This window comes from Phascolarctos cinereus, unplaced genomic scaffold, assembly GCF_003287225.1.
Source record: "Phascolarctos cinereus isolate Bilbo 61053 unplaced genomic scaffold, phaCin_HiC Scaffold_726;HRSCAF=1367, whole genome shotgun sequence".
Taxonomy (NCBI): Eukaryota; Metazoa; Chordata; class Mammalia; order Diprotodontia; family Phascolarctidae; genus Phascolarctos; species Phascolarctos cinereus.
Window position 1 is genome coordinate 403474961 of NW_027556098.1, and position 13691 is coordinate 403488651.

Below are 13691 nucleotides of genomic sequence, written 5' to 3' on the forward strand. Positions count from 1 at the left end.
TTGGCTTAGGCTACACCAGGTTGAATAGCCTCTCCTTGGGGGTTTTAAGAAAGGCCACTGGCCTGGCCAGATCTCACAAAAAAAAAATCTCTATAAACCACAAATGTGGAGCTGCTGGGGCCTCCTGCTCAGAGGAAAGGGGGCATTTTCTTAGAAGCTGCCACAATTAACATGAGAAAAGAACTGTGATCAAAGCCCCCAAAATATCAGGTAAGAAAAAAACCCAGCACAGAAAAAAAAATAATAAAGTTTTTGAGTTAGATGCTCATTAAGCAAGAAACAAAGGGAAAAAAGCAGATGACCAGGTGCATACACTTCTTGGGTCCTTCAAAGGAGGTCACATTACTCCCTTTCAGGTACTTTATATGCCAGGAAGGCTGGCCTACTTGTCTTTGTATTCGGCATTCCTTGGCTGGCTTCATTGCTCCACAGAGGCTGTGACCCATGCCCGGAATTCGTTCATCCTCACCTCCCCCTGAAGAATCCCGTCTTCCCTTCAAAGCCCGCTCCAGCCGCCAGGCCAGTCCTGAGGTCTGCCCTAATCTGCCATTTGCTACTGCCTTCCTCACTACCGGATATTTCCTTATATGCATATCATTTATTTCCTCCAAAAGAATGTCAGCTCTTTGAGGTCAGGGGTTTTCTTGATTTTTTCTGCTTGCATTCGGGTCACCCCTATTTAGAGTCTATTGTGACGTATAGTGATAGATGTTGGTATCCTCTAGAACGCTTGCTCATTTTCCTAGCAATTCTTGTCAAACAGGGATTTCTTTCCTAAGTAATTTATGTTTTAGAGTTTATTGAACTGAATTCAATTATTTCTTAGATCTTCTTTTTCTAGTCTGTCCCATTGATTTATCTTTCTATTTTTTCATGATTACTACAAATAGTATAATTGGAGGTCTAAAAGTGCTATTCTCCTATAATTCTTTCTTTTGAAAACAATTTCCCTTGACAGTCAATATTTCTGCCTCTTCCACACAGACATAGAACACAAGGAGGTCATGGATAAAATGAAACCTACCTTCCCCGCCACTTCCACCCCCAAATCTTTAAAGCCTAGTGTCTTTAAAGTAACAAAGAACTGAAACAACAGAGATGTCCACAGATGGGAGAAGAACTAACTAGACTGTGGCATGTGAACATCATGGAATATCACTGCACTGTGAGAAAACTGTGTGAAGAATTGAGGGAAGTATGAGAAGATTTCCATGCACTGATGCAAAGTTAAATAAATTTGTACATGGGCTACAACGATTAGAAATGTAAACAACAATAAAATGGTGGAAATCAAATGCTGTGTAATTATAATGATTACGTTTGCTTCTTTCTAAAAGTGAGAGAAGCTGGCTGTAGAAAACTGCAGATAAGGTCAGACTTTGTTCTAATTGTTGCTAAATCACTTTTTATCTCTTTTTTATATTCTGTGTTACAAGGAATGGTTCCAGGGGCAGGGGAAGGGATATAAAGAGAAGAGTGAGCAATATATATACAGATACCCTTCCACAGTGTGACTTTTCCCATCACAGTTTTAATATGTCACAGGTCAGTATAAGAAATTAAATGGGAATTTGGGGGGGGAGTTTTGCAGAAGCTGCAGGTGACGTGAAGGCCAGCAGACAACACAGAAAAGTTTAGAAACTCAGACATGCATAAAATGTATGTATGTTATTGGATAATATCAATGTATTTTATCTTTTAATACCATAAATATACACAATTTCTTCTCTGGTACAAAGGAGGAGACAAAAAAATTGTATGTGGATCTTCCAGATTATGGGGGTGCTGGGCTCCTAACACCTGTGACGTGGATGGGATAACTATATATATAATATATATGTGTGTGTGGATAGATAGATAGATAGATAGATAGATAGATAGATAGATAGAATACTTTTTAAAAAATATATGCTTTTTGGAAAAATAATAGTTTAGATGAGTCAGAGCTTTTCATAGAGTAACATGCTCTGTTTTTTCATTCCATAGTTTAAAAGAAAGGTACTTATTTCTAATGGGAGCTTTGGTTAGAAATTCTTCTGAAAGAAAAAAAATTAATCCTATGTGGATGGAACACTCCTGGAGGTCAGCTAGATCAAGACCTGGAAGATTCCTCAGAGGCCAACCAATCCAATCTCTCCCATGTTACAAAGAAGTAAACTGAGGCCCAGAGAGCTTAAAAATTTCTCAAGATCACATAGGTAGCAAGGAGCAGGACCAGGAACTGAATCCTTCTAATGCTTTCCAACATCACGCCCACTCTCCTCAAAAAGAGAAAGCTTTTGGTCATGCCACTTGGAAAGCCAATGTTTTATTCTTTAGCCACCCACCACAGGAGCCAAGTATAAAGGTCTGGAATCCTATAATAAGCTTAATGGGTCTTCATTATTATACATCCAAAGGTATAGCAGGTCAGTACAATTGCTTGGAACATCAGGTTCTGTTGTGAGTACATGAACACATCTCTCCAAATGCTATTAAAATACAGTGTGATGCAAGGGAAACATTATTGGACTCTGACCCTCAGTTTCCTCATCTGTAAATTGAGGACATCTGTAAATTAGACGGCCTCTGAACTAGCTACCTTCTAGTTGTAACTGATTCTTAATCAATCCATCACTCTCCCTACCTTCCTTCCCTCATTTTTCAGATGAGAAAACTGAGGCTCAGGAAACAAGGTGATTTGCCCAGAATCATAGATAATGTGAGTCTGTGTTCACCTTCTATTACCACATTGAAAGCCCTTTACAATTAATTTCTCTCCAACTATTTTCCAGCCTTGTTATAGAAAACTCTCTACCCACTTTAAATCAGACTTCTTGCTGTCCCTCCCACACAAATGTTCCCCTCCTCTCTTTCCTTCTTTCTCTCTCCCCTCTTCCATCTCTCCCTCTCCCTTCCTCTCCTCCCCCACATTGGACAGACCACTCACACCTGGGATGTACTTCCTCCTCACCTCTATCTCTTAGGTAGATGGAGAAATTTCCTTTAAATTTTTCCTTCAAAGCTCATCTGATGCCCCCTTCTCTGGGAAGCCTTTATTGATCTCCCAGCTTCTTATCAAAATTATTTATTATGCACGTATTTATTTAGTTGCATCTTATCTCCCCCAGTAGAGTGGAAGCTTCCAGAGGGCAGGCTTTTGTCTTTGAATCTCCAGGATAAACCACACTTCCTGGTACAGAGCTAATACTTTAATAAGTGTTTGCTGACAGACTGACTCCATGAAGGATGTTGGAAACCAGGCTCTGCTCCATGCTCCTGGTATGACCTTAGACAAGTCATTTCCCCCTCTGTGCCTCAGTTTGTTCACTTTCAAAATAAGGGGGTCAGACTAAATAATCTCATCGAATTTCACAGTTACAGAGTTGGAAGTAACACCATCTAGCTGAACGCAGTGCCAAGTAACCACTGAAGTCTTTGCTCAAATATTTTCATCAAGGAGGAAGGCAGGGGCAGCTAGGTGGCACAGTGGCTAGAGCACTGGCCCTGAAGTCAGGAGGACCTGAGTTCAAATCCAGCCTCAGACCAAAATCTTGACACATACTAACTGTGTGACCTTGGGCAAGTCACTTAAGCCCAATTGCCTCACCAAAAAAAAATTTAAAAAAAGAAGAAAGGCACCCACTCTGCAGATAGAGTCACTAAAGTATTCTTTTTTTCATGCTCAACACTCCTTGTTCCTGCAACTCTTTGCTAAGAGTCCCTCCAGCTCCACATCCAAATGTGTCTTTCTATGGTCCTTTAAGGTCTGCAGAGAGCTTTCCCAAACAGACTTGGAGTTGTCAGGCAAGTGCTGTTGTCTTCCCCATTTAACAGATGAAGAAACTGAGGCAATGAGAGGTAAAGGGACCACCCATATCACTCCCTCTGGGTCCTCTCTATTTTACAATCCAACAAGCAGTCAGTGACAAGGGAGACAAGTTTCACCAAAAGACAAAGTGAGGGAAGATGAACAAGGATTACATTGTCTGTTTCATGATATTTAGAAAGGGTGGACTGCAGGAATTTACAGGCTGGCCGCAGATATGGGAATGAGACAGGCAGCCCAGGTTCAGAGAAGGATAAACAGGCAGACTTTTACAGCACATTTTTTAAAAAAGCTTCATTTGCACACGCAGTGCTACAAACATCTGAGAGTAGTAATTTGGTTTTCTGTGTCAGGGAGGCTTTAAAAAATAAACACAAAAGTTTACCTTTAAAGTCAGCTAAGTCTAGAATGGATAGGGCCAATTGGATATGACTTACAGCTTAAGGTTAAGAGCAGAATAATACCTGAAACTTTTAGGGTTCTATAACTGTGTATTGCACATAGCTCCTCTACCCTCTCCTTCCTTCTCTCCCTCCTTTCTTTCTTCTCACCCTCCCTCCTATCTTTCTTTTCTTCCTTCTCTCCTTCCTTCTGTCCTATAAGCAATAATGGGGTCATTGTCCAGCATCCCACAGAATAAGGCAGGATTCAAATGCAGATTTTCCTGATGTCAAAGCCACTACAGCACATTGCCTTTCAAAGCTATATTTTAGGATGATCAATCCCACGGCGGCAGGTGAAAGGAGCTGCTAATACTAGAAGCTGAACCCAAGTCCCTCTGCCAACCCTAACCATTCCCAGAAGCATATTGACAGTAACATCAGTAATACTAAGAGTGAAGAATATTGTCAATTCATGACTCACATGCAGCACAGCCAATCACATTCCACATTAGATACTTGGGATGTCAAAGAGCATTCAGAAGGATTTCAACCTCTCTCAATATTCAAAAGCCCTGACGATCTCTGGCTCTGTCAATAGAATTTTCCTACTTATTTGAAAATGGTTCATTCCAGGTACCACTTCCTCTGGGAAGATTTCCAACATTCCCCTACTCGTTAGTGTTTTCTCTCTTCAGATAATTTTCTATTTGCCTGCTGTTTATGTGTTACAGGAACCCTAGTAAAAGGTAAGCGCCCTAAAGGCAACAACTGTTCTAATTTCTGTAGCCCTGGTGCCTAGCACTGTACCTGGTATTCAAATACATATATATATATATATATATATATATATATATATATATATATATATGGATTCCATAAAAACAACAACAGATATTTCTGTTGCTTTGAATTTTTACTAGGCATGTTATCTCTATTATTTTGTTTGAGCCTTCAAACAATCCTGTGACAGGTGGTATAGGTATCATTATCTGTGTTTTACAAATGAGGAAACTGAGACTCACAAGTTAAGGGTTCCCAGAGCCATTAAAGTATCGGAGGAAGGCCTTACTCATTCTGTGGTTTAGAGCGTGCTCTTTGGTATGGGGGTACAGTGCTACACTTGGAGCCCAGAATACCTGTTTTCAAATGCTGCCTCGGATATATATTGATTCCTGGACCCTAGGGAAGTCACCTGCCCTCTTAGTACTAGAGGAAACTCTCTGAGACTATTAGTTGGAGGGAAGGTGCCCACCTGTTTTGGTAGAGGGACTTATGTAATCTGGAGGTTCCCCATTGATGTAATCACAAGTCTGGGTCCTATCCCCCATCCTACCCATTAAAGAATTCTGCCCCTTACAATCTTAGTTGAATTGAATAATGGCATAATTTCAAAATTCATAATTTCAAACTGTTCTATATCTGTTGTATTCATGGAAGATTTAGAAAGGAAAAACAATAAAAACCATGAAATGTACAGCAGAAATGATAAACCCAGAGTAGAATATAACCCACTTCAATATGCCTGAGAATGTGGGATGTTTCATGGCTTGTACTTTGCCATGGGGGGAAAGGATACAGACTGTGCCACCAGAAACACCCGAGTTCAAATTCCAGTCCCTCTCTGAGCCTCAGTGAACTCCTCTGTATACTGGAGGTGACGATTCTTGCCTGGCCTCCACGTAGCACTAAAAATGGGAGCTGGGACATGAGCCTCCATAACTGTGGCCGAATACACTAGGTCACAGCTGGGATTTCAGCATTACCCATGAGGTTGACTGCTCCTGTGGGGTTCCTGGGAGACCCTTTCCGCACTGAATAGCCCAGTTACCCGCTTAACAAAAATACAAGGGCACTATTATTTATCTCATTAGCAGCAGCATGGTTCACTAGCTGCAAGAATTTTAAGCAATCAGGGCTACAAGAGCCCCAATAAATGGACCACAAGAAAAAACAAATGGTAGACAAATATATTTTAAAAATCCTTTCAAGTGTCTTTAGAAGCAATCATGATCTGGGGTGAGGGGATCCCTGACATGGAATGTTACTGGATTAAAAAACAACAGCAAAACACACCCACCCACATACATCGGGAAAACAACCCAAGATGAGCTGGAAAATAAAGCGCTTCTATGATCCACCCAAGACAGTAAGTAATCCAAGTACTTCTGACTTTTCCTCATCATTATGCACCGAATACAACACAGCCTGGCTTCTCATGCAACCATCTCTCTCCCCCATTCCTCTCTCTTGTTGTTTTTCGGCCCCGGAAGAATGGCACAATCAATCCCTCCCCAAGCTTTCTCCCTCCTCCTCCCCAGCCCACAGGCCCCCCGCCAACCCCAGCCCCCAAAGCATTTTCCCGGCCGCAGCAGTACTCACTCTGTTAAAACGTTTGGCTTGAAACAGATGCCCATTCACTCGGTAGAGCTTCCTCCATCTTCTGGCCCCTCGGCGGTAGATTGATTCTAGAAAGGATATTAAAAAGGTATAAAGCAGCAACATAGTACATAGCGGACACAGCCCGGGATGCACGAGCCCGGGCTTAGAACAGCCCTGCTTTTCTTTGCATCAAAACAGCCGAAATCCTGGATGCCAAAGCATTCTCGAGAATCGCCAAGGAAAAGCTTGGAATGACAGCTGCTTCTACCTCCGGCCTCTCCCTTCTGTCTGCCCCACTCTCTGTCTCTCCTCTCTCTCTCTCCCTCTCTCTCTCTTTCTCCCTCTCTTTCTCACATGATAATCATCTTGTTACAGTTCCCAGGGCCGCTTGCTGTCTGGAGCTCAGGTGAGAAAGACACGGTCAAAAGCCCTGCTACCCTACCCTCGAAGCCAACTGGGGAGGGGCTGGAGGGAGGAAACGTACAACATTTCTCCCAGCTGAGGCACTTCTGTATTCCAACACAAAGGAGAGATGTTAGCTCATGACAAGGCGGGGGTGGGGGGTGGGGGGGAAATCCCAGACTTAGGACCAATTACATATCTGATGGGCCCTGTAATTGGTTGGGTTTTCCATTCTCCTTACCTTTGGGCTCAGGCAGAAGAAAGAGAATATCCCCCCCCCATGGAGTATAAATGGTACCATGAGCTTATGTGATTATTTTTGCTGCTGTTCTAAGATGAAAAAAACTCCAACATTTTAGATGCAATATCTAGTTAAACACACACACATACCTACACACACAGGAGTGAAATTAACAACAGAAACTTGCATATGCTTCAAGTTCTCCCTCAAGGATATTCCAAACTGAAACTGACCAAATCTTTTTCCTGAATGGTGTTGTTAAAATATATAATATATATATGTATACACACACACACACACATGCATGCATGCGCGCGCGCGCACACACACACACACACACACACACACACACACACACACACGCACACAGAGGAAAAAGGCTGACGATAAAATTAAACCTGAATTAAACTTCACATCCTTTCCAATGAAAACCCACAGAACTCAAACTTAGCTTCTGTGACAAGAAGGAAAGAGAAGATGTCTAAAGCCATATGTATATATACACACACCTAGGTGTCACAGGTTTCCTCTCCGTGGGAGGGGAAGCATTTCTAACTGTGCTGTCTCAAAACACCATAAAATAAATACATCTAGGGGGAAAAGAGTTCTGAAAAACACAACACACAATAAAAAGCTTTGTGCTATTTTTTTAGAGATTTTAAAAAAAAATCCTATCCTAAAAGTGACTTTCATACAGGCAATGAAAAGTACTATGGATTTGTTAATGTGGAAATTGTAACTGTATGTTTTTTAAATAAGCAAATGACTAGCCTTGGCTGTAACCTGCCTAAAATTAGGTCACAGCAATTGCAAAACCCACTTCTTGCTCTTTAAATAGGAAATTGGTGGAGAATTGGAACCCAACTGGAGTCCATGGTGAACAGTGAGACTCTCATACAAAGTCTCTAAGAAACCTCAGTGTGGAGATTGGAGTGACCATGTTCCTGGAGCTATTTCCAAGGTCTGGTCCATCAGCTGTGCTATCTCTGAAAGTACCATCTACCTATAAATCAACCCAGGGAATCTGAGATTGAAAAATCTTTGGATTCTATCTCATCACAAATCAATTAATAGCGGGAGCTCAAAAAACTTCCCTGAGTTAATGATGTCTTCTGGAGACTGCTTTTTGATGATACCAATGTTTCCCAACTACAAGTTGTTGGTTTATAATATAATGGCTTGGCGTATAATAAAACAAAAAAGACCTGAGTTCAAATCCTGCTGGCTGTGTCATCCTGGCCAAGTCACTTAAGCCTCAGTTTCCATACTAATCAAATGGGAGATTTGGACTCAGTGGCCTCATCAGTCCCTTCCAGCTTCTAAATCGATGATCTTATTAGACCAATATACACCTAAATTCAAATTCAGCAAACATTTATCAAATACCAATTATGTGCCAAGCATTTTCCTCTACAATATCCTTGATAGTGTCAAACAGCCCTTAGCTCTTGCCCATGGGCTAAAATTATAGAAGGGACCCTGAAGGCCATCTAATTCAAACCATATTCTTCATAAAATCCCAGGAAATCACCATCCAACCTTTACTAGAAAACAGAAAAATATACGTTCCTCATGGGTGGGCAAGAGTTATTTGTCAGTTTTGTATTTGAATCTTTGTACCAAATACTGTCCCTATCACACACTTATAATAAACACTGGTTTAATTGAACCTGAGACTGTGGACAGAAATCCACCCAAAACTTATTTTTTGAATACTGATATTTCCTGGGGAGCCAAAGGGAAGGGCTATTAGATCCTTTGTCTGGACAAGCTCAGTTGTACAAATCCCTAAATCTATAAGGAATTCAGAGAGCAAAGAAGCAGGTTTCATCTTGTTTAAAGGTCTTGGTCAGGTCTCAAAGCAACCCTGTGACTTGACAGAGGGAAATGGCCCCACTTCTCCCAACCTTCCTGACCACAGTCCTGCTTCCCTTCTCCTTATTGTCCCCATACTTCTCCCCAGCTCTCTTCCCAAGGAGAGCTGTGATCAAGGCTGTGGGTATGAAGATATCTGGAGGGGTATGGGGAGGAAGGAAGGGTACATGCCAGTTCTCTGTCTATGTCGGCACAGGAAATAACATCACCGGCATGACTCATGTTTAATGTGCAGACAGATGGGCTTGTCTGGACATTACTGAGCTAAACCAAGTCACAGAATCACCACGGGCTCCCATTTTTGACAAGCACTGCACCCCCCCCCACCTTGCCCCTTAATTCAATTCGATTGAACACAATCACTGTATTGTAGGTATGGAACTGGAAAGGTGCATCTAGTCCAATCACTTCAATTTAAAGACAAGAGAACTGAGCCCTAGAGAGGAAAAGTATCAATCAGGTAGCCAGTGACTCATGAACTCTCCCCTTCCCAAATCTTTTCACAGGCAGAACATACAGAAGAAGAGTATATACAAATCACAATGCATCCCTGAAGAGAGAAAATTCCTCTTGATCCCTGGAATGAATGAATAATGCAAATATTGAAGCTTTTATGTATATATACATACATACATACATACATAAAAGCATATATTACTACGTACAAAGCATTGGGGGTGCAAATAGAATGGGCCTGGCCTCGAGGAGCTCCCAGTCTAATAGGAGAGACAACAGGTATGGAAGGGGATCAGCCATATGGAGAGATCACGTGGTCCTTGGGGTATACTTCCTTGCAGAACTAGAGGCTTATGGAAACAAAACACTGGACGTTGAATTAGACTTGGCTTCTGTTTGTTAAGTTTCTGATCTGTTTTTTTTTCTTTCTTTTTAATCTTTGTTACAAAAAATGGCTCTCCTTCTAAGAAGAAGAGATATATTTGGAAATGAGAAGGTGATTTAAAAATCAAAAGACAGTAACAAGTTAAAAATTTAAATAAAAAAAAGACTACATAGCAATATCATCTTTTGTTTCATTCCACAGAATAATACAATTACAGTATTCAATCTACACAATTCACTGGTATGTAGCAGTGGTGTCAAACTCAAAGAGAAACCGAACACTAAGGACATCTGCAGCTACCTAGTGACTTAGTTCTAAAACATACTATTATCTGTGTTTGATTGTATTTTAACTTATTTTGTTAAACATTTCCCAATTTCATTTTGATCTGGCTCAGGCCATACTTGAGAGTATTATGGGCCATAAACAGCCTGGTTGACACCTCTACTGTAAAGATTCCCTCACCCCTGTCGCAAGAAAGTTACCTGGGTTATGCCAAAGGTGACATGACTTGCCCAGAGCCATATGGCTACTCTAAGTCAGATGAAGGACTTTGAGGCCCACCCTCCACCAAGCCATTGGGCCAATCTTGGAGTTTATATTCTACATCTAATGTCAAGAGATTCAGAAGAATGCCCCCGGCTCAATGGGTGAACCCTTGTTGGAGGTTTTATGGGAGGACGTGGATAATATTCACACTGAATGAGAAGGCACTGAATTCCCATCAATGACATAGAGAAACACAGCTATTCTGACTCTACAGAAGGATGAAAGCACTCTATGGTATATATTTACCACCATCAAGGCTCTTCTCTGTGAATTGAAGGCATATAGAAGATCCTGGGTCTAACACTTAATACCTGAGTGGCTTTGGACAAGTCATTTCTCCTCAGTTTCCTCATCTGTGAGATGAACAGATTGGACTAATTGAACTGTCTATGAATCCTTTTCTCCTACAGTAAATTACCCTTTCCTCATCCCTTTGAATCATGCCCCCTTACTTAGGCTAAGAAGAAATAGGATTAGCTTTGTCCTACTTGGGCCTAGAGTACAGAGCTAGGACGTATGGGTGGAGATTATGAAGACCCCCAATTAGGAATTTTTTCTTACATCCAGAGTTATTGTCCACAAGGGCAGTGCTCAGCCATGGTAGGGGTGGGTAGTAGGGTCCCACTCACTGGGTCTTCAAATAGAGGCCAGCTGTTCACTCCAGACAAATTGTAGAGGGGATTACTGAGATGGCATCTGAGATCCTTCCACCTCTGAGATTTGGTAAAAAGCTGGTTTAAGGAGCATTTGCTCCCATTGACCAAAATCCAGAAACAATGGCCTTCTTCCTGGCCCATCAACTTTGCCTAGCACTGGAAAAGTCACATGGAAGTGGGCAGCCCAAACAGCAGAGACCCACATTAACTAAACCACAGGCTCTGCGTGGGCAGCAGCAGCAGACACACACAGCACTTTCCAGAGTGGTTCATTAGCAGACTCTGCAGCCCTATAGAAATGTGAATTCATACATGCATTATTTAGACCTGGAAGGGAACCAGGGCCAGAGGTAAAACCCCTCATTTACAGATGGGGAGATGGAGGTATAAAGGTGTTAAGTGACCTAGACCTGTCCTAGTGGTCTGACAGAGATCTGAACCCATGTTTTCCTGACTCCAGGTTCAGTGCCCTATCTCAAAACCTATTGGCATTCCCAAGTGGTCACCTATCCAGGCTTATCTGATCATCAGATGACATCATAAACATCAAGGCTTACAATGGCTCCGGACAACATTACTGCTGTTGCTTTGTCAATGGACAGCGGACATTTATTAAGCACACACTCTGTACATAATTCTGTGTGGGATTTGGGAGGAGCTAAAAAGCTGAGGTGAGACAGGGCCCTCACTCTGAAGGTGCTTGCTTACCGTCTGGCACCCGTGTACGTAGCTGGGTGGCACCCTAGTGCACAGAGCATGGCCTTGGAGTCAGGAAGACCCTGGTTCAAAACCAGCCTAGACAATTATTAATTGTGTGATTCTTAGCAAGTCATTTGATCTCTGCCTCAGTTGACACAACTATAAAATGGGGATAAAACAGCATCTACTCCACAAGGTTGTAGTGAGGAATAAAACAGACAATGTTTGTAAAGCACTTAAAGCACATACTAGGTATCATATAAATGCACTCTCCCCTTACCCCCTTTAAAATTAATGGCACAAAGGGCAGCTAGGTGGCGCAGTGGATAGAGCACCAGCCCTGAAGTCAGGAGGACCTGAGTTCAAATCCAGCCTCAGACCAAACACTTGACACTTACTAGCTGTGTGACCCTGGGCAAGTCACTTAATCCCAATTGCCTAAAAACAAACAAACAAACAAACAAACAAAAAAATAAAATTGATAGCATGCTGCCCAACCCTTCACTGTAAAGGAATCCCTTCAACAACCCACCAGGACAAGGGATCTAAGTGTATGGCCTGAAGAGCCCACTACCTCCAGAGGCAGGTCAAACAAATAAACAATAAATATAATAAATCAAAACAATAAATAACATCTAACTCAGCAAAGTTTGCAAAACCCCTTTGAATGACATGTACAGAAAAGGTATTTTTAAATCCCCATTTCACAGATGAAGAAACTGAGGCACGGTGAAATTAAGTGCCCTTCTCACATGCACACATGGCTTTGTGGATATCTGAGATAGGATTCAAACTCATGGACATTATACCTCAGGTACAACAAAAATTCCATTCAGCATTTATTAACACCTACTGTGTGTGCTAAGTTCCAGGGATGTGATAACAAAAACAAAATATCCCCTTCCCACAGGGATTTTATAATATACCAGGGAAGCCACAGCACGGCCATGGATTAGTAAACAGAAGAGCAGTAAATGCAACAGGAAAAGGCACCATTGTCAGTTTGAGGGGAATCTCTTCAACCAGGAAATGCAGGCAGTGGGAGAAATTTGAGAAACAGAGGCCCCCTTTACTACTCAAGCTTAGCAGGGCAAAATCACCATGGCTAGGATCCATTAAATTGAAAGGGTTAGGCATGGAAAGAGGAGCCATAGTTCCAGAGCCCATCCCTCTTTCGATCCAACTGAGCCTACATTCTACTGCATCCATTCAGCACTCATCTCCAGCCTCCAAGACTTTGCATCCCTGGAAATGGGAAAATCTCCTACCTTCCACTGAGGCTCAGCTTCAGTGCCTCCTCCACAATTCTCCCAGCCCTTACAGCTCACTGGACCTTCCAATAATCTTACCCATGAAGAGTAAGCACTGTTTTATTCATCCTTTTGGCATCCTTAGCACAAAACACAGGGCCTGGTACATCCTAGGTGCTTAATACGTGCCTCTTTTGATCAATGAGTTGTATTTTTTGTGAATATTTTATATTCAAGCAATCAAAAAACATTTATGATTATAATCTCACAGCATTATTTAGATATCAGTTGTTATGATAATAACCATGGGCTGCCACTTAATAGATGCTTGTCAAAATATACACAATGACTCCAACAACGGAAACTAAAGAAAAAACACCAAAAAGAAAAAATTTTTACAATATTGCCAACTTCTAAAGATTGAGCATAACGGCTTCAAAGAAGAGACAGAAGACATTCTTGCCCCATTCCTTGGTAGAGAAGGAGGTGGTTCACAAGTATGCTCAGGAGTTTTCCATATATTGACCAGTTATGCCACCTTTTTCTGTGTGTGTCTTTAAGAATACTACTTATTAAATGGAATGGTTCTCAGAAAGGGTGAGGGATAG

The 13691-nt window shown here is 41.7% G+C and overlaps 1 protein-coding gene across 3 annotated transcripts in view; it reads right to left on the reverse strand.

Moving 5' to 3' along the window:
- PRKCZ (protein kinase C zeta) overlaps window positions 1–13691 on the reverse strand; it is a 234859-nt gene that overhangs the window by 72453 nt on the left and 148715 nt on the right. For all 3 annotated transcript variants that reach the window (XM_020975890.2, XM_020975897.2, XM_020975901.2), the window contains one exon: window positions 6571–6656. In XM_020975890.2, the coding sequence (XP_020831549.1) occupies window positions 6571–6656 (86 nt within the window). The remainder of the gene's footprint in view (window positions 1–6570; window positions 6657–13691) is intronic.